The 21,264-nt window shown below is 43.9% G+C and overlaps 1 protein-coding gene across 3 annotated transcripts in view; it reads right to left on the bottom strand.

Moving 5' to 3' along the window:
* Positions 1-21,264, bottom strand: part of LOC144468834 (neprilysin-1) — a 119,280-nt gene that overhangs the window by 24,071 nt on the left and 73,945 nt on the right. For 2 of the 3 annotated variants that reach the window (XM_078178590.1, XM_078178591.1), the window contains exon 7: positions 10,496-10,588. The exons of the other annotated variant lie outside the window; for it this stretch is intronic. In XM_078178590.1, the coding sequence (XP_078034716.1) occupies positions 10,496-10,588 (93 nt within the window). The remainder of the gene's footprint in view (positions 1-10,495; positions 10,589-21,264) is intronic. 3 annotated transcript variants of the gene reach the window in all.

The following is a 21,264-nucleotide window of genomic DNA, read 5'->3' as shown; positions in this document are numbered from 1 at the left end:
CCCTTCGGTATCGATACCCTCGACGTTCCCGGCTTCCAGGAATCTCTTCGTCAATCCCCCTAAAAAACGGGACTGGAAACGGCAGTATACAATCGCGAACGATCTTCATCCGGGAGCTTTCGCGAATTTATAGGAGGACCGTAAATCCTCGGTGTATCGGTTGACCGGCTCCTATCGAGCATGATTTAAATGCCACGCTCTACGGTCCGGCGCACGGCTCGCGATTTTTCTGCCGGATCGCCGAAAGATGGCCGAACGGTGAAATCGGTTTTGGAAGACGAACTTCGCGGCGATTCGCGATGTTTCGTCTGGATCAAATGGTTAATCACATTAAATGATTTTCTATCGTTGTTCTAGGAATGCCCTAGAAATCTCGCGCTATAATGGGAATGGTACATCGAGGAGTCAACATTCCTTATCGAGTTGGTTTATCTAGAGAAACGTGTCAACACGCCGCGTCCACGAAAGCTAGCAAGCCTCGCTCGGAACGCTCGCGAAAGCTTCGAACGCGTTTAGAAGAATCTCCGCGCGTTGCTCTCGCATCGTTTCGAGATCGTCGCCTCGTTTCGGTGGTTCGAACGGAAACTCTATCGCAGCCACGGGATAGAAGAACGAGGCCAACGGGAGTCGGCCAGCCGGCCAACAACTATTTGTTCCGCGGACACGTAGTTTTATTGCCCGCCGCTCCCGAAATTCCTCTATCGCTAATGCACCCCGCGACGATGCTGGGGGTGGACCGACGGTCGATGCCGGTTTCTCCGGCGGCGTCGCGACGCTGGCTGGCGCCCAGTTTAAAACGTAACACGGTATCCGATGAAGACACCGGGAGCCACCTAGACGGGCGCTGCCAATTCGCCATTGGCGCGAACAAAGGACGCTCCGCCGGCCAGCTTCCGGTCAAAGACTTCGGAGCACCGTGCCAAATTACGGGACCGCTCGCGTTCATTTGTCATCGCTAGTTAGCGGGAGGACAGGTCTCTCACCCAGATTCGACGTGTTACCGACGATCGTCTGGCGTCTGGCTCGCAAGAAAGGGTTATGACGAATTATGTTGTTTTAGAGAATTATGTAATTTTAGAGAATTATCTAGTTTTTGTATTAGAATTATGTAGTTTTGTAAAATTATTCAGAACGATTATATAATTCATAGAGCAATTGAATTCCAATTTTTATTGACTCGTAGCAATTTTAATTGTATCATAATCTTAATTATAATTTGCAGTACGACCGAGTTACAATTTTAATTTAAATTGTATTCAATTCAATTAATTTTAATTTAAATTGTACTGAATTACATTAATTTTAGTTTAAATGCACTGAATTGAATTAATTTGAACTTGAATTGTATTGAATTAAATTAATTTGAATTTGAATTTGAATTGAATTGAATTAATCTTAATTTAAATTGTACTGAATTAAATTAATTTTAATTTAAATTGTATTAAATGGAATTAATTTTAATTTAATAACCAATTGCAACGCGACTAAAGTGCAACGTAAAACTGACTCACAAAATAATTTAATTTTAATCTAACATTAAAATTCAAATATCCTATTCTCTTCTGCAAAAGGAAAATTCCTAATAAACAAAACCATATAACCCATACAAATAAATTCCCCACCCAATAACGCATTACAATCAATTTATTATTAAATAAAAATTACTAACCTAATCTAAGCCAGAGCACAGAATTACGAACATAACCTCGTAAGAGTGGTCCTTACATCGCGCGCGATCCACTGTTCCACGAAATCCCGGGCAATAACGTTCGCGTTGGCCGACGTACCTCCGGCGCAACGTAAATGCAATTTCAAATCCGACCGTTATATATTCGGCGAAATTGAATCCCTTAAACCGGCGCATTTCGATCGCGTAAATTTCGCGCGCGGTTGCACCCACCACCCACCCACCCCCTCCCTTTCGCCGCGCGCGGCCGGAGAGTTCTAAAACCGTTGCGGCGGAAGTTCGCGCGCGCTTTGAGCAAACAGAAAACGTGAGGGGAAGGGTGGAGGGAGGGGTGAAGAGGCGAGGAGGGTGGTAGCTCGAAATGGGATCGAATAATTAACTTCTTTCCCCAACGAAGATGCGGAGCTGTCCAATTATCTAAATACGTCGGAGCCGACGGCAGTTAAACCACAAATATATTTAGCCGCGTTTTAAGTTTCCGCCGTTTCAAGTTCCACCGTAAAAGCGCCGCGGTGCTCTCTGCGCGCGCCCCGGTTAAACCTCCGACTTACTGTGGCACGGGGCCTCCTGCGCCGGAGTCATTTCTGACTCGCGCCGATACTTCGCTGTTACATTAGCAAAAATCGATCAATTGTAGAATCAAGTTATAAGAGCGTGTTAATTTAATTTACTGTTATAGTCGACTACTGAATTATATTATATTAAACCAATATTGCTTGGAGTGAACATTAATTTTAAGCTTTTTTTGCAATATTTAATAATCAAATTTAACGATAAACAAGCGAATCAGGAGAAATTTGATCTAGACGCCTATTGGCGGCTACACTACCAGGAATCAAATATGTGTCGGACGCCAATAGGCGTTAACAGTAGTCAAAGGGTTAAACTTACAGGATCCATAGTTTATAGTCTTATCCAGCACCGCTGAAAATATTGGCCGCACAAGTTCGCGTACTTTTTATTTACAGCCCTTTTTGCGAGGTAACATACGGTATATCGCGAGAGTATTCGAAACTTTTTAAGCATCGTGCCAAATTACTTAAATTGTTTCGCGAGAGCGGCGCTTCGTTTCCACGGTCTCCGCGGTTTAATTGCGCGCCGCGAAAAATTTATTTTCCAGCGAGGCGACGTCGCCGCTTCGAGTCTGTTTCCAAGGGTTCCGGTGTCCCTGGCCGGGCTACGCGATACACGGTGTGCTCGTCGTTCGACGCGCATCATTCGCCGGCCGCGAGACGGCGGATCAATTACGCAAATTAAATTCCCGGCCCACCGCGGCGGGGTAACAAGCGACCGTGTTCGCCTGACCCCCGGCGTCAACCCTTCCACACGGATGGAATACCGCGAGCCCGTGTTAATGCTTCCCGCAATTTCCCCGAAGCGGAGACACACACCGGTGACGTCGTATAGGGTGTATAAGGTGCGCAGGATGTATAGGATGTGCTACGCATCACGATACTGTGTGTAGAAAATTTGTTCAAATTTTATATTGTATTTATTGATATTAAAAGAGGGACACTTTTATGGATACTTTATATATAATAATAATGTGAATCGAGAATAGTAAAAATTATATAAAATTATTAATATAGTTAATGAGTTATTTTAATTGGAATTGTAGAAGGAAAATTTTGATGAATAATTTGTTAATAGTAAATTTTTCTATCAGGTTCTAAAATAATCATTGTGCTAATAAAATTTAAATTTAAATAATAATTGCAAGTGCAACTGTTAGTACAAATCACATAAATCAGTTACTACAGTTTCATATATAAAATAAAAATGCTACAAGCCATATAAATGATTTTAAATTCGAAATTAATGTACATTCGAGTGGAAAGGGTTGATACAAATTTAATGACCATAGCAACGTTGAACAATTTCGTCCAGTTGGTCCTAAACAAACTTCGAAACTCCATGCTGATATTGTACGCGCGTGGTCCAAGTACGAGCCGTGGCGACGCACGCAGCGCCGAACATTGTTTGCAGGGTTCGGGGACCTCGGAGCTTTTTGTTCCAACCCTCTCCCTCCTCCTGCTTTCTCCACCGGACGTTAAACCGGCCCCGTGACCCTGTTTCGCGATTTTTCGGCGGAAAAGCCGCGCCGCGGAACGTCTCCTTTCGCGAGCGCTTTCCGGTAATTTGATTTCCACCGGCCGGCCGGGCTTTGAGCAAACCTGTCCGTTTGAAATTTTCATGCACCGCCGGCGACATTATTTTTCGACATTTTTCAGAAAGTCTTCCCGGCAAAGCCTGCTCTTTGGCGGAACGTGTGTCCCCTTGCGTTTCCCGAGAACGTTGCTTCTCGTGAACGGTGATTTCGGTGCTTTCATTTCTCGCGGAATTCTACGATTATTTCTCGACGATAAAAATTAGTAAATTTTGTTTATAGGTGTTGCTACATTATTAATATAACATCTTAGTAATGTAAAAAGTTTATTTATAGATTTTATTTAATTAAGATTTATGCTCTATAAAATTATAAAAAATTGCACAAAAAGTGTCGAAGATATAGCAAAAGATTCTTCCACCACCCCAACGAATAACAACGTCAAAAAACAACCCTCTAACCAACGTCTGATAAACCAACCCCTTTAACGTCCCCTCATCCGACATCCCAATCCATTAGTTTCCCCTCGATCGCGTTCATTTCTCCGCTTCCACGTCGAATTCCCACGGTGGCCTACAGAAATTCTCGCGAACGAGTGCATCGATAAATCTGTGCTCCCGGGTAGCGAGTTCACCGTTTCCATCGCCGAGGCAGAAGGTTCGCGACGATTTGGTGCCAACCGAGCCGAATGCAACTGACGATTGTCGCCCGCCGGGTCGAGTGAAACCCGTTATCGCCGCTTTATTATAGCAGTTTGCACGCGAATTGATGTTTGGAGCGTCTGCTCGGCGAACGTCTTCAACCATCGATCTCGTGTTGTTCCATGTTGTTCTATATTGTTCCATGTTGTTCTATATTGTTCTAGGTTGTTCTATATTGTTCTAGGTTGTTCTATATTGTTCTAGGTTGTTCTATATTGTTCTAGGTTATTCTATATTGTTCTAGGTTGTTCCATATTGTTCTAGGTTGTTCTATATTGTTCCATGTTGTTCTATATTGTTCTAGGTTGTTCTATTTTGTTCCATGTTGTTCCACGCTGTTCCACGTTGTTCCACGTTGTTCCATGTTGTTCCACGCTGTTAAACATTTTTCCACACTGTACCATGTTGTTCCACGCCGTTCCACCGTGTTCCACATTGTTCCACGCCGTTCCACGTTGTTAAACATTGTTCCACACTGTTCCACATTATTCCATACTGTTCCACGTTGTTCCACATTGTTCCACACTGTTCTATATTGTTCCATTCTGTTCCGCTTTGTTCCACGTTGTTCCACATTGTTCCACGCTGTTCCATACTGTTCCGCGTTATTCCACACTGTTCCACACTGTTCTACAATGTTCCATACTGTTCCACGCCGTTCCACCCCGTTCCACGTTATTCCACACCGTCCCACATCATTCTACACTGTTCCACGTTGTTTCGCAACCGTCGCGCGCAATTCCTATCCTCGTTCCCCGCCGTTTCATCTTCCGCCGTCGTTTCATCTTTCCGTCTCTCTGCGCGCAGTCTGCTGCTCTTCATTTACCGATTCGCGCAATGTGAAATCGAGCGGAAGATGTCCCACGAGACCCGCTATTTCTCCCAGGTCAACCGTGCCGCGGCTCGATACTCGCGAATCCTTTGAGAGAAGAGGACCGATCTTTCGCGATCTGCTGGAAACGTTGCGAAAAGCTCTCTCCAACGGAGACTGCTGCGCACGCGAGAGCCGATGCTTTTAGGGATTTGTTTGGTATTAGGTGGGTTGCTTTTTAGGATGGCTGCTTTTTAGGATGGTTGCTTTTTAGCAGGGTTGCTTTTTAGGGTGAGGGGTAAGGTGGAGGTTTCCTATTGTCCGAGCAAATTCGGTGGTTGGCGGGTCGGCGAGGTGGTTTTTAATGAGTTGGAGGATAGTACTGTATTTTGAGATTTGGAGTTCGGTATTTATTTCGAGCTTCGGATATTGATATTTTTAATTTGGATATTAATATTGTATTTTTAAAACTTCGGAATTTGGGTACTGTCTTTCTTGTAAAACAAGACAGACAAACGAATCCAAGTCTAATAAATAAATCCAGGTCTAATAAATAAATCCAGAACCAATAAATAAATCCAGAACCAATAAATAAATCCAGGAACCAACAACTAAACCCACTAAATAACTCCGAGTCTAATATATAAATAAAATTCCACCAAATATCCTAAAAAAAGCAATATTTATTATTCTCTTCAACAAGATAATTAAATAGCAGGAACTCGTTCAATCGACAATTATAAATTGCGAAATGGACATCGAGTCGACGAAAAGGTCACCGAGCATCACCGTGCCGCGACGTTGGCGTTAACGAATCGCGTTTCCGTTCGAGTGGCAGGCGCCAAGAACCGGAACTAGGATATCGCCTTTTATAATAGCCACGTGGATCCTTTCGAGATGCTCCTTCGTCGCGAGCGCGCGAGAAGAGGGGCCGACGATCCTTTTTCGGCGGTGGAATCGCCCGAGGGCGCAGCGAAGTGTTCCAAATAGCCCGGGGCACTCGATTCATTGGTCCGCGACGCGAGGACGCTCCAGAAATAACGGGCTGTTCGTCGAGGACGGCGCGACGAAGCCCGGGGAATCGGTATAACGACTCGTCGAAACGGCGCGGCGCGTCGAGCACGCGAAAATTAAAGGCTCTCTTCGCCGTCCGATCCGTCTCGATTTACGCGACCAGCTCACCCGATGAAAGATCGTTCTCGATACTGCCGCCTAATTGGCGGAGAAACGTGATTTTTCAAAGAACAAGCTTTTTTGGATTATTCTTAAATAATTTGTTAAAATGATTTTTAAGGCTGCGTGCTTTTTTGGAGATGATTGTTAAAATCGAATATTGTTAAAGCTGAATATTGATAAAGCTTTAGTGATTAATTTATCGATTTTATTTTAATTTATTTACTTCGATTAATTGTTGAGGCTTTGAATAATTGTTAAAGCTTTAACCGATGTCTAAGATTAAAATAATTATCGAATCTTTTTTGATCAAGAATAAAAAAAAGGTATAAACGATTGGCAGAAATGATTGACGTATATTAATTGACCTATATGAATTTTTTAGATGAAATAATATAGGAAAATAATAGAATAACAAGAGCACAGTAATTGGTCACCACAAAGCTCTGTTGCTCTAATGCTCTAATTTATTTATCAGCCTCCCATTATTTATCCACCATTCTCCCATTTATTTATTAATATTTTATATATTTAGCATTCTTCTAAAACAGTTCGCCTTGCATAAAACTGCATTTAGCATTTTCATAGCGCAGAAAACTGCATTTAGCATTCTTACAGACCAAAGTTAACATTGCAGAAAACTGCATCGTGTCGCGGATCATAAAATCGTGGACCGGCAAAGAAAGCAGCGCGGCGACCGAAACGATCCGACGTCGCGCCGTTAATATCCCCGGTTGCCGATTCGACGTTATCAACGAGCCGTTGCGAGGCCGTTGGAGGAGAAACTCTCGCGGTAGAAAGTTGGCGAAGTTGGCCGCGCGGATAGTTCACCCGGGCGATGCGTCATAACTGTCGCGGCGTGCAACACTTAGCCTCGAATTAATTCCCGTTCGCGGTGCGGTAATGCTACAAGTGATTTGCTAAGATCGTTTCCGGGAGCCGCTCGCTCGGCCCTTCTTGCTCCATCGCTCGGCCTTTCTCGGCTCCCTCCTTCGGCCCTTCTCGTCTCTATCTCTCGGTCTTTCTCGCTCCTCCCTTCGGTCTTTCTCGACTCTATCGCTCGGTCTCTCTCGGCTCCATCACTTGGCCCTTCTCATTCCTTCCTTCGGCCTTTCTCGGCTCCATCGCTCGGCCGAACGACGGAACACCGGCCAAGGCATAATGCCAAATAACGCAACAAACAGGGCTGAATTATTACGCCGGCGGGCGAGCGAAGGCGCCCGGAGTATTCGACGAACCCCATCGTCTGACGCGCGGCCGGCTCGCGATACTGACACCGCCGCCTCGCCGCTGCTGCATCATTCCTGGCAACCACTATAGCGGAATTATAGCATTCTAGCATATCATTTACAGCTTTCAGTAAATTGTTCACAAAAGTATCGCCGAAACCGCCTGTCGCTGCGTTTCAATGTAGTCTCCCCCCCCCCCCCCCTGAAACGTGACGCAAGCGACGCCTGGCTTCGCCGGCGGGAGAGATCTCTCGTCTTAATTCGCCACCTCCGACTATGCCCCATACCCTCAGGAATATAAATCAGCAACAGGGAGACCGTGGCGCCGCGTCGACGCGATAAATTTCAATCCAACTAGTTGAAAAATTGCCTTCGAGTCCTGTCGCTTCGAGTCGCTCTGCTTTATCGCGGATCTCGTTCGAAGTTCTCCATAAAATAGAAAATTTTGTGAACGATCAACTCGGACGATCATTTTGGAAATGATTAACTAAGACGATCTGCAACTTGGACGGCGATCAATTTCAATCTAATTGGTTGAAAAATTGCCTTCGAGTCCTACAGTCGCTTTGCTTTATCCAGGATCTCGTTCGAAAAATTTCTACGAAATATAGAAAATTTTGGAAACGATCAACTCGGACGATCCGCAACAGTTCTGGATACTGTATGATATTATCTCGCGGCGGGGAAATCGTTCGGCTCCGATAAAAACGCGGCGGGTATACGCGAGGGATCCGGCGATCGTCCGGCGATTAGCGAGCACTCATCTCGGCCGCGTTTAAACAACAATAGACGACGAGCAAGCGATTCGGGCTTGGACGACGACGACGACGACTGCCGTTACAGAGCAACCTAATTACGTTCCCGGCGTTCCATCGATCCCCGCCCGCGCGTCGCATTCCGCGGATGCTACTTCTCGATCGGTATCGGCGCGATCGCGGTTAATATCGGCGATTGAGATTTCGACTGGTTGACAACTGGGTCAAGTGTGGCCCCACCCTACCACTCCGGCCCTTCGTACCGAAGGAGATCGCGCGAGCGGCTTCTTCCGCTGGATTTACATACCGCGAGGAGATCCGGAAAATACCGCGGCCCTGGCGCGCGGCTGTTCCGCAGCGGATATTTAAAGGAGATGCGCGTTGCGCAGCGCAATTTCGGGCTACGCTGATTTATCGAGAACCGTGGATCGACCGGTCTGCTGGAAAAGGACGCGGAGTGGTCGGACGAGTGGCACGAGATCGATGGTTATAATCAGATAAGTGGAATGAGGATGTTCCGCGGTCGGACAAGTAGAATGGAATCGATACCGCGCCGTGCCGGGAAATGGAATACCGGCGTGCTGTGATCGGGCAAGTGAAATGAGTCGTCCCGTGGTCGGCCACGTAGTAAAAGCATCGTTAGGCAGAGTTTGGGGAGTCGGATGTTGTCGGTGTGATGGGGAAATGGTGTAAAATGTCGGGCGAAATGTGGTAGATAAGTGGAAAAGGTTGCTCATATGGTCAGACAAGTAGAAAAGGTTGCTCATATAGTCAGACAAGTAGAAAAGGTTGATCATATAGTCAGGCAAGTGAAAAAGGATGGCTATATAGTCAGACAAGGAGAAAAGGTTGGTCATATAGTCAGGCAAGTAGAAAAGGTTGCTCATATAGTCAGACAAGTGAAAAAGGATGGCTATATAGTCAGACAAATGAAAACGGATAACTATATAGCCAGACAGGTAGACTAAACTCAGATCGTAGTCAGACAAGTAGAACAATTCCTCACCATAGTCAGACAAGTGAAACAAGCCCTGTCTTTAGTCGGACAAGTAGTACAAACTCGTGCCATAGTCAGACAAGTGGAACGAACCCTGTCTCTAATCAGACAAGTAGAACAACCCCATCCCAAAATCATATCAACGCCACACACACTCTTCAACAATTAAAATGCAGTTATTGCACGATCTCCCCAGTAGAATAAGACATCCCATGGCCAGACAAGTACAATAAAATCGACACACAGAATCATAGCGCGAAATAAATAAATTCTCCGCCTCGAAAACACTAGTAACATTATTGCCTAATAATGTTAACATAAATTATCTCCGCTCGTATCGCAAATAAATTTATAAAATCGGCAATCCGGTCACACGATCGCGTGGCAACAGATGCGATATCGTCAGTCCGGCGAACAAAGCGAAATCTCGTGTTTAGTAGTGTAAGGGAGGGGGCGAGGGGGGATGGGCGTGTAGGGGGACGTGTGGTGTAAATTTCTCGAGCGCGAAAATTCTGGTTTATTAGTAACGTGGATTTACGGGGGACTCGGTGTCTTCGCGCGTACGGCCGTTGTTATCGAGTAATTTTCTGAAAATCGTGGCACGTACACAACGCGCGGCGACAGGCCGCGCTCGCTCGACAACGCCGATAGCGTGATATATGGTGGCAACGCCGGGGGTCGGGCGCCGTTTCGAAAAATATGGGCGAGAACGCGCGGCAAATACCGACCGCGAATTTTTCGAAAGGGGCGCCGCGATCCCTCGGCTAATCCACGCTTTAAAATTCTTTCTGCCGCGCGAGAGTAGGGCGAGGTGCTCCCTTTTGAAATTCCCATGGCTCTACGGAGCTTCTTCAGGCTTTTCAGAACTTCGAGAGCACGATCAGTTGTTCTCGCAATTTTTTAATAGTTAACGCGAATCTCAGAATTATTGACGATAAAGTAGGTATATTTATTTAAAAAGAGTCGATTATAATAATAACAATCGCGTCCACGTGAAACGTGCGATGAAAACCGTAATTCTTATGGTATACCTACCCTGATCATGGTGTAAGCCCGACTTTCCTCGTGCACCGACCGCTTCAGCTTCTCCGTGTTCGCGAACGTCTTGGCCCATCGCAATCTTTCGTCCTGCGGGTGACACAAGCATCATCATAACAACCGTCGGCAAGCAAGTGAACTCGGCAAAACATTACGCATCGCATGCGTGCGTGCAACTTCGTTCCTCTACTTCGTTCCATCGCAGAGAGAGCTCTCGCGTCTGTACGAACAATGCAGGCACCACCGGATTTGTCCGGAAAAATTCTCTAACCAAATCGCACGGCGCGGAGAACAACGAGTCGAGTCTCTTAATCTGTCCAACTGGAAGATAGTGTGGTATTTTAATTTTTAGAATAAAAGGATTCTTTCACTATGGCTTCTTTGAGAGAACCCAGTTTTGCACATTTTTTTTAGAAATTCTTGAGGAAAGCTGAAGGGTTCTTTCAGAATTTATTTCAGAAACCTGAAGGGTTCTTTCAGAATTTATTTCAGAATTTTATTTCAGATACTTCATTTTAAAATTTTTTTTTCTGAGATATATTTCCTATATTTCAGAATACTTTCAGAATACTTTCAGAATTTCCTATATTTCAGAATACTTTCAGAATTTCCAATCATTCAGAATATTTTCTGACATATCTATCTTTCAGGACATTTTCTGACATATCTATCTCTCAGAATATTTTTCAGAGTCTGAGCTATCAGAATTAATTTCAGAAATCTACCCTCTACAATTTCATTTAAAAATCGAACCACTAAAATTTGTCTAAATTAATCTATTTTTCAGAAGTTCATTTAAAGACCCAGCTTTCAGAATTTCATTCTAAAAATCGACCATCCTTTGCAATTAATTTTAGAACACCGTCATTTAAGAGCCGCATCTGTCATTCAACATTTAAACAACACCCTCAGCTAAAATCCTCTTCGAAGCTTTCAGATGAGAATTTTAACCGCAAACAACAATTTAAATAATTCCAAAGCCCGAACTTCCATGTCCGACGAACCGCGTTTATCTCTCGGATTCGACTGAACGAAGAGGAAGAAACTTTTCCCGTTCGTTCCACCGAGGAGACAATTTTTCGTTCGACTTCTGTTGGCCGTCTCGAACTAAATTAAGGGGGGCGCGTCTTCCCTTCGGAAACATGCAGATTAAAGTTTCCCCCAATAAGACAACGTTTCAATTGCAGACTTCCCCGGTTGGTAGAGGAGGAGGGTAGTTTATCCAATTGGAAGTCCGTCCGGGCTTGGAATTTGTTTAATCGCGTACTCCGCGCCGTCTGAAATTTGTCTAATTGCAGAACTCCGCGCGGGTAGAAATTTATTTAATCGCGGTGGACTTTAACCGGTGGAATAAATTTTGCCGCGGCGTGCGGCTGTTTGTTGAATAAGTGAAAGAGGGGCACTTTTTATCTTCCACTCGAGACAGATTAAGGCTGCCGACGGACTGCTCTCTCTCTCTCTCTGTTTAAACGCGAACGCAATTTTTAATAAGGAACGACAATTTATTCGCGCGCGCGGCACGTCCATTTTTGGTACTGCGTTATGGACGGACGGAGATTTTCGACAAAATCCTCGGAGCTCTCGCTCTTTACGGAGAACCTAAAACAAGCTCATGCGCTGCCGTCGAACAGACATCCTCTAATCAAAATGCAAAATCTCGATCGACGACGAACAGGAGACGCCGGGTGATTCGTCGATCGCAGTGAGGACACAGTGGCGACGTCCGCCACGAAAACCGTGGAAAAATCGTTTTACGAAATCCAATGGAAAATATACAGTTTCTTCCTCTACAAGAAAGTCGACTGTGCAGGAAACAATGTTTAAACATTTTCTTCGTTAAAATTATTCTTTCTACGTTAAAAATTATTCTCAAGTATAACTCACCAATAAATAATCACGAATCAACGAATTATCTTATATTTCGAGTTTCTGTTAGGTTTTCGTGGCTCCCACGCCACTGTGCCCCATCGAAAAAACATCGCGCGACATTCACCATTGACACGCATTCCTTCGAATGTCACGTGTGACTCTATCTATTTCTAAGGCGTTTCAAACACGTCTCGTTTTCTAACGCAGGACGTTTCTAAGACGTTCGTAGGACATTCGAGATATCTCGCTTCGTAACAGAGAACATTTCTATAACGTTCCTAAAGCATTCCTAGGACATTCAAGACATTTTAAGAATGTCATACATCGAACGTCTTTAAAACGTCTTAAACACGTCTTAAACACGTCCTCGTGCCACCTATTGGCTCTGCTCTATATTTCTCGTCATTCCAAGTAACAGCAAACTTAAAAAAGAAAAGCATTCCAACCATCGTCCATTAACCTAGTTCCTTCAACACTTAACAATAATATCCAAAAGTCATTTAACTCAGTCCAGACACAAACTTGCTACTACTCGTTCAAAATCGTCGGGAGACTTTTGTGGGCCACTGTACGCCGTTCTAACTCCAAGCCATTCATTCGAGGGGGGGGATGCAGGGCAACGGTGGCGGTGACAACGGCGGCGTCCTCGCTCGCGAGTCTGTTCTACGGGGTTGTTCAGGCATTGGTGTTTTTCACGGTGTTGTAACAGGCACCGGTATTTTTCACGTGGCAGCAGCCGTTGTTCCCCATCGATGCCGCTCCGCCACGGGATCGAAGGAAAGCCTCTCTCTCTCCGCATGCAGCCGCGTGTGGGATCGCGTTGGAAGGGTTGAGGGGGGGGGGGGGGAGGGGAAGCGTGTAACGATTCGGCAAACAAGGCGCCGGAGGGATGGCGAGAGACGTATCGCGCGCGCGGGAAACGCGTCTGCGCGCGGGCGCGCAAACGGTCCGCGACTTTTATTCGCGTGTATTTACGCGATTTTGCGACGGTGTGTGCGTGCGCGTGTAGCGAGGGGGAGAAAAAACGCGCTTACGCGAGCCTCTTAAAATGGAACGGATTTCGCATTGCAGGCTGACGCGTCGACGTCGCGACGTCGTGACGTCGTTCGCGACGACGCGCAATAGTTGGGTAAGAATTTGTTTCAGCGCTCTTGTTCTATTTTTAGGGGGGATGGTTTGATTAACCCTTTTACTGTCACTTCTTTTATGTTGCGTTGATTAGTAGTTGTTTGTCCTTAATTTTAATTAATTAAATTATTTTTTCTTAAAAGAGTCGGATAATTTTTGTTCCTTTTTTCGTTCCGCCAGGTGAGGCCGCAAGGAGCCGCCGCGGCTCGAATGGAGCAGTCCCCCAGGTATATCAATTAGCAGGCTGCCCACCGATCGATTCTGTTAATGATTCGTGCGGCGGCGAGGCAGCGAGACGCGGCGCGGGATATTAAGCGCGGAGACCGGTGAACGCGAGCGTCTCATTAATCACGTGGATCAAGCGACAGATCGGAAATAGTCGCTAACGAGGCATTTTAACGATGCCCGGCGAAACTCTGACGAGAGTACAGGGGCCGGTCTCGAAATCGGCGAGAAAAGATGATCCCGAGGGCTACCCGATCGGCGAAACAAGATTTACGAGCTGTGAGGTCCGAAGCCGAAAAGTTTACTCGCCGGCGCTGTTCAATTAACGCGGGAAACGAGAAGTTTTGGGGAGTTTCTTTGTCGGCGAGATTAGGTTCTGCTTCTGGAAAATGATGGCGAAAGACAAACAAGGCTGGACGAATTAAAATCGACGAGAACCGAACTAATTTAGAAATAGATGCAGAATAATTTAGAGATAGATTAGGGATTGATAGATTGCAAAATTGATAGTTGCAAAAAAAAATTGGAGCAATGTTGATCGTTGCAAAGGGATGGTTGCTTTAAATAATAGTCGACAATTTTATTTATTTATTAAAGGGTTAGAAACTTTGGGGATTTTAGGAATGCACTATAGTTTTTTTTACGAAGAATAGAAATTGTTAAGTTAATTATAAGAGATGTGATTTTAATAATATTAAGATCTTAATAATTGAATAATGAATTTGAGTGATATAAAATTGAATAATATAACACTGAATAACAAAAACTTAAATAATTTTCTTAATCTTCGATGACAGATGTCCGTCATTACAAAAGGATCTAAGAAGCACGCCGTGCCAACGAATCGCAATCAACGAGGCCAAACTCCATTACGGAGTAAACAAAAGGCTTTCTTCATTCTTCGAAGCAAGATTTCTCATATCATAAAAGGCACTGCAACTCAAACAGCCACCCTCGAAGTACTCACTAGGTAGACAAAAGACTCTCGTTGCCTTTGCCGCAAGATTTGCATTATCGCGAAAAATTCTAAGCTCCGAAGTGACTTGTTAATGAACAATTAACTTGTACAGAATCAACTCTAAATTAAAAAAATGATTTTTTTAATCTACGTTACAAGAAATTCTGGTAGATTTTTTAATGCAATAAAGCTTGCATTTCTATGCGATTTTAGACATTAAAGACGTTTTTAAGACGTCGTAAAGACGTTGGAAAGACGTCTCGATTTATAACACGAGACGCTGGATTTGGAATAGTGGACGTTTTTAGGACGTTCCTAGGACATTCGAGACGTCTTGAATTGCAATACTGGACGTTTCTAAGACGTTCGTAGGACATTCGAGATGTTTTTAATGATCTTCTAAATTTCGTACACGAGACGTTTTGATTTGTAACACTGGACGTTTTTAGGACGTTTGTAGGACATTCGAGACGTCTTGATTTCTAACACAGAACAATTCTAAGCCGTTCGTAGGGCATTCGTGACGTCATGCATTCATGGAGACGTTCGCCCGAACCGCCACGTGACGCGCGTCGCGCGGCCAAAAGTTTCCCGATCCGTCTTCGTTCGGTTAATTAATCCGCGCAGGCCGCGTTCGTAGGCGGATAGCAATTAGTGTCGCGTTATCTGGTTACAAAGGTCCTCGGAGCAAACGGGATAACGGCTGCGAGAGGACGCGGTCGCATTTCATGCGGAGCGTAACAGTAATTCTACGCAATTCAATCGGTAAACCCCTTGCATTATCATAATCGATGTTTCGTTAGCATAATGAAACGATACGCCCGTTACGAAATGGAACGGCCGGCGCTGGGAACATAGCTTGCGAACGGGACCGGAATTTAGGATGCACTCGGCGAGCGTGCGACTCTTGGCTGTTTTTGCAACTGCAATTCATTGTGTCTTCGGCTAATTATTTTCATCGAGCTGGTTTACTATGTGTGCTGCACTTGCGGTAGCATGATTTTATGGAGTGTTCGAAGAGGTTACGTCATGGCCACTATAGACTGCTAATAAATTATTTATGTTGTATATTATGTATTTCGTATTTTATACTTTTATTATATTTTACTATATTATATATTTTTTATTATATATCAGAATATTATGGATTTCGCATTGTATAGCATTACATTATAAAATTGATATTATAAATTATTACACTGTATATTTTACACTATCTGATTTGTAATAATTTTCAACAAATCAACCTGTAATATTTTTTTCAATTTTATTAAAAGTAAAAAAAATGTTCAACAAATAATTCAATTTTAATTCGACTGAACAAAGTGTTCAAGTTACCTAACTTTAAAAAAATTACTCTAAGTTATTGCGGTGGTATATCAAGCTATAAAAACACGCGATAAAACGGAGAAAGAATTGCTCGGACGGCGAAGAGGCAGTTCGCGTCTTTTGCTACCGAATCCGCCGTTCAATGTGATTTACGTCTGTTATGCTTTCAGTTAGAGATGTACGTTCGGTGTCTCTTGTTAGTTGGCTGTGCGGAACTTTATGCGTTCCGCTGGAGACGTGTGAAAGTTTCTTCGAAGTTCCGCGGGAGGGTTCGGGGGAGAGTGACAGAGAATTTTAGCTGTCCCGAGGAATTTACGTTGCGACGACGAATTTGTCGGGGAATTAACGCGTTCTATCTTAAAATTCGTACGGTGGAATATTATACTGGGTGTCGCAAAAAGTTGCTCGAAATTAGGAAACGAGATATTCTTGAGAACCAATGTTTCATTTGAAGCAACTTTTTCCTTTGCAATAATTTTCTGCGAAGCTTCGTTAAGGAGATATTAACGAAAAACTTTGACCAATGAGAAGGCACGATGAATTAGCGTTAGGCAGCCGAGCCACTCATTGGTCACTGTTTTTCGTTAATAACTCGTGAACGAAGGGTCGCAGAAAATTATTGTAAAGGAAAAAGTTACTGCAAATGGCCTGAGGAATCTTTTGACAATTTTTCAACACCCTGTGTTTAAAAATAATTTAACGAATAATTAAAACGAATAATAGAAAATGTAATATATATTTTAACACGATAATTCATTAACCTTCCATCTAGATATAAAAATTACTTTCAGTCTATAATTATACAGACTGTAATTAAACAATATATTAATTAAAAACAAATGCATCCAGGCGTCAATTTCAAGCCCGAAATTATGAAATCCTGCAAGAACAAGGTACGCCGATTCCATGGGGCGCAAGCGACGACTAAAACTCCCTGCAGCTTCGTGTTACACAAGGGTTAATTATTGTTCACGGCGCGCACCGTAGAAGTTTCGAAAACAAAAGGCACCAAGGTGCACAGGGGGAGCATCAAACGGCGCGAAGAAGAACTGATTTCTCTTGATCCTATCTTGAGCGTATTCTTAGAGGGGAATTCTCTGCTGCTGCCGCTGATTACGCCGCTTTATTTGCTCGCCGTAAAGAAGATCGGGACACGGATATGACCTGGATAGAGAGCGCTTTTCGTCGTGACAAGGTCAGAGCTAAAGAAGGGCCGAAGATTTAGGGGATGGTTGTTCGACGGCGGAGGATTCTGGCTGCGGGCCAGCCGCTCGCGGTGGTCCCGTTCGAAGAATTCAGTGATATGCGACGAGAATCTAGTCCAAATTGATAATTATGTATAATTATAGTAGTTGTAATTGTTGTAATAATTATTTGGTTCAGTGGAGTTGGGTAAGTGGTTTAGTTACTGTGGGTATGGTGAGTTGAGCGTTTTATATTTGGCATTTTAATGGACGATGTTCAGTGTTCAATATTCAATATTTAGTATTCATTATTTATTATTCAATATTTAGTATTCAATATTTAATATTCAACATCAAGTATTCAATATTTAATATTCAATATCCAGTATTCAATATTTAATATTCAATACTCAGTATTCAATATTTACTATTCAATATTCAGTTTTTAATATTCAGTGTTCAATATTTATTATTCAATACTTAATATTCAATATCCAGTATTCAATATTTAATATTCAATATCCAGTATTCAATATTTAATTTTCAATATCAAGTATTCAATATTTAATATTCAATATTCACTATACAATATTTATTATTCAATATTCAGTGTTCAATATTTAATAAAATTTTATACGGAGAATATATTCAAAATATTCCCGCAAAAATGAATTCGAAATATTGCCGGAATAAAATTTTATTCAAATAATGGAGAACTCTGGTCGACAACAGCGGCGTTCAATAAGGGATTCCACGGAGTAACGGCCCCCGTATTCCCGCCCTTTTCCGCGAACGTCATCGCTTCCGCAGCCGTTCCGCGTCCGTCCCGTAACCATTCCGCATCCGTTCCGCAGCAGGCGCGCTTCCGATCTTATTACATTCGCGGCGGTATCGCGAGCTCGCAGCACGCCGGCTGCGAAACCGCGTGTGTCCCGAGAGACAGTCGTTCACGCGTATTCATTTCAATCCGGTAGACGGTAGCACGTGCTCGATACCGTCGAATACCGTTCGATAGTACTCGGTATCGTTCGAGAGCCGCGTTCGACGCCGAAATTCGTGTATCGACCCCCCCAGGCCGGCCAAGGAGCCCACGGATCGCCACCGAGCGGTGAATTTCAATCGCGTCCCGTGACGAATCTGTTGCCGATGAATAATGGACCAGTTCCGCGCGGGATCTACAAGCCGTGCCACGGCTTCTCACGGGACCCATCGATCACCTGGATTCCGTCGCGCTTCCACGCGTAAATCGGTAATTGGGCGATTCGAGAGCTAGGCGCGGATTTGGATGGTTCTGAGCTCGGGTTCGGTGCTTCGGACTTTGTTCTATGGGCTGCGATTAACGTGGATTCGATGATCGAAGTCTCCTCTTTGTTATAGAGTAAGAAAATTTGGGATTCGATGCATCGATGCAGTTTTGTTGCATTTTGATTGGACGTCTGACATGAAATGACTGTTTTGGATAGTTTGACTATTTAGTTGATTTTGATCGTGTCAGTAAAGTGCAAGAAATTTCTGTGATCAATAAAATCGAAGCGCTTTTGAAGAGTGCCGGGCGCAAATATACGGTTGCGAAAGCGTTAACGTCACTGTTGTAGAGAATCATTCCGCTTATTTCGGTTCTATCAGCGCAGGCACGCGTGGATGTGTATCGCCAAATGTTTACGGCATTTTTCAGGTAATGCCCGTGTAACCGATATTATGATTGACGGTATCGCGTTACCGTATCCCATTTCTAGGGTACCATCGCGCTCCGATTCCGCTCGTCGTGTGGACTTTTGTAATTTTATCTGATTCCATCCTCTCTCTAACTCGCTCTCTCTCTCTCTTTCATCGCGCTTTATTCCCCATTCTCTAGTTTCACCCCCGTTCTCCATTGAATGACTGTATCGTTCGATATCGATGTATCAATTAGGCCAGCTTTTCTCTTTGTTTAACATCGGATTGGCAACTAAATAATTGCGGATTTAAAACAAGAAGGAAAATTCAATTCTATAGCTTGAAAATACGAGTTTATTCAATTGGACAAATCAATTTTGACGCTGCCTCTCCTTCAAGGTTTCATTTCAATGTAATATAATATTATAAAATAAAACTTATTTGATATAATGGCTATTTTTGTAATTCTCATAACTTGATCATCTTTGACTGTGCTTATAATAGTCGCAAAAATTTGTTATATTTATTACCATCACGTCAGATTTAGGGAACAGAGTTTCCCCTTTCCAACAATCAACAAAAATTGAATGCTATAGTCTCTCTCTCTCTCTATTACTATAATCAGAGAGAGAAAGAGAGAGAGAGAGAGCAAGATAATGAAAGCAAAAGAAATAGAGGAGCAAAAGAGCAAGAGCAAAAGGGACAAGAAGACAGCAAGAGCGAGAGATACAGTGAAAAAGAGAGAAAGAGAGAAAGAGAGAGAGAGAGAGAGTACTGAAAGAGATAGAGAGACGAAGGAGAGTAACGATAGAAAGAGAGGGGGAGGTCTGCGACGAAATTGCAGTGGAATGGGGCAGCTTATTGGCACCAGGATGTCGACGTTGCTTTCAGATTAAAGAGTGTCGGCTGATTGCATCCTCCGACGCCATTAAGCTCCTTCTTCTTCTTCTTCCTCTTCCTTTTCTTTTCGATTCCATTTATGACGAACACCACGGTTAGATCCACAAAATACAGGTTCGAGAACGGAGCTCTCCCATTTGGGCTTCGACTGCGTGATTCAAAGTCTCAATCTCTCTTTCTATGTTCTAAGGGTAGACAAATTTGTATCCTTCGGCACGTGACACCTTCTAATTAACAATCGGGAGGAATTGTGGTGGCTGAGAAATTACTGTGGTGGTTGACAAGTCAGAATATACCGTGCTCGCTGTCATTGACTATCATTGGCTAGCATCGACCATATTGCTGTTTGACAAGACAGGGACTGAATAATAATTCTTCCAATTTTATGAATAATAGTCCAATGGAGGGAGCATAATATATACACTATATTTTCAGAGAATTTTTATAACAGCACGACTGATTATATTTTTATAGATTTTTTATATATCAGTATGAACGATTATATTTTCAGAGAATTTTTATATATCAGTATAAACAATTTTTTTTTAGAGATTTTTTTATATCAACGTAACTGATTATATTCTTAGAGATTTTTCTTATAACCGCACGACTGATTACATTTTTATAGATTTTTTATATGAGCATAACAGAGTATACATTCCTAAAACTAAACCCTTACAACTCGAACAAAAATCTACTAACACCCGCGTTACATTCAACAAAAAAAATAATCAAAAAGCGGTCACGATCTAACCAGCTCGAATAGCGGCATTCATCGCTCTAACGTAGCACTCGTCGCTCCCACCGAAACCCAGCATTAACAAAATGACCAGAAACGTAGAAAAACCCAGCGTAGTCTCTCTCTCTCTCTCTCTCTCTCTCTCTCTCTCTCTCTCAGGGCGAGGCCGGCCTCGGAAGAGGGCCGCAGCTATTTAAAAGCTCTGTCACGGATAACCTGAAAGGGCAATTGAACGTATCAAGTTTAAAAAAACGCCCGGAGCTCTCCACCACGGCTCCCGGATACTTGGAGTGCATATTGTGCAGTTCCGCCGGGGGAGAGGGGAAGGGAAGCGCGCGCGCGCTCACGGTCCGAGGCCGGGAGCACACAGTTTCGGATCCGGGGGGGCCCTGGATTATTTTTCGCTGGCCTGAATGGGCCATTGTCGGCGCGAAGAGGGTGGGAGGGCAGCGCGGGTAGTAGGCGCGTACGGGGAATTAATTACGGGATTAAAAAATTAAAGCCGTGCACCTATTAACCTCGCTGCTAATTCCCGGCCCGCGGAACTTTTTAATAAGAGCCCGGCGAAACGGCGGAGGCTTGAAAAGGATCCGTTCAGACAATCGCCCGCGGCGAGCGCGCCCGGCAGACCCTGGCAGACCCTGGCAAACCCTGACAAGCCCCGGCAAACCCTGGCAACACTGTCAACGACCGGCCATGTCCGAGAGCGGGTTGTCCCGTTGGTTCAGCGCCTGTTCCTCCCGGCCCCCCCTCTCTCTCTCTCTCCTTTGTCCCGGAG

Source organism: Augochlora pura, chromosome 4 (assembly GCF_028453695.1).
Source record: "Augochlora pura isolate Apur16 chromosome 4, APUR_v2.2.1, whole genome shotgun sequence".
NCBI lineage: Eukaryota > Metazoa > Arthropoda > Insecta > Hymenoptera > Halictidae > Augochlora > Augochlora pura.
This window is presented reverse-complemented; position numbering and strand designations above follow the sequence as displayed.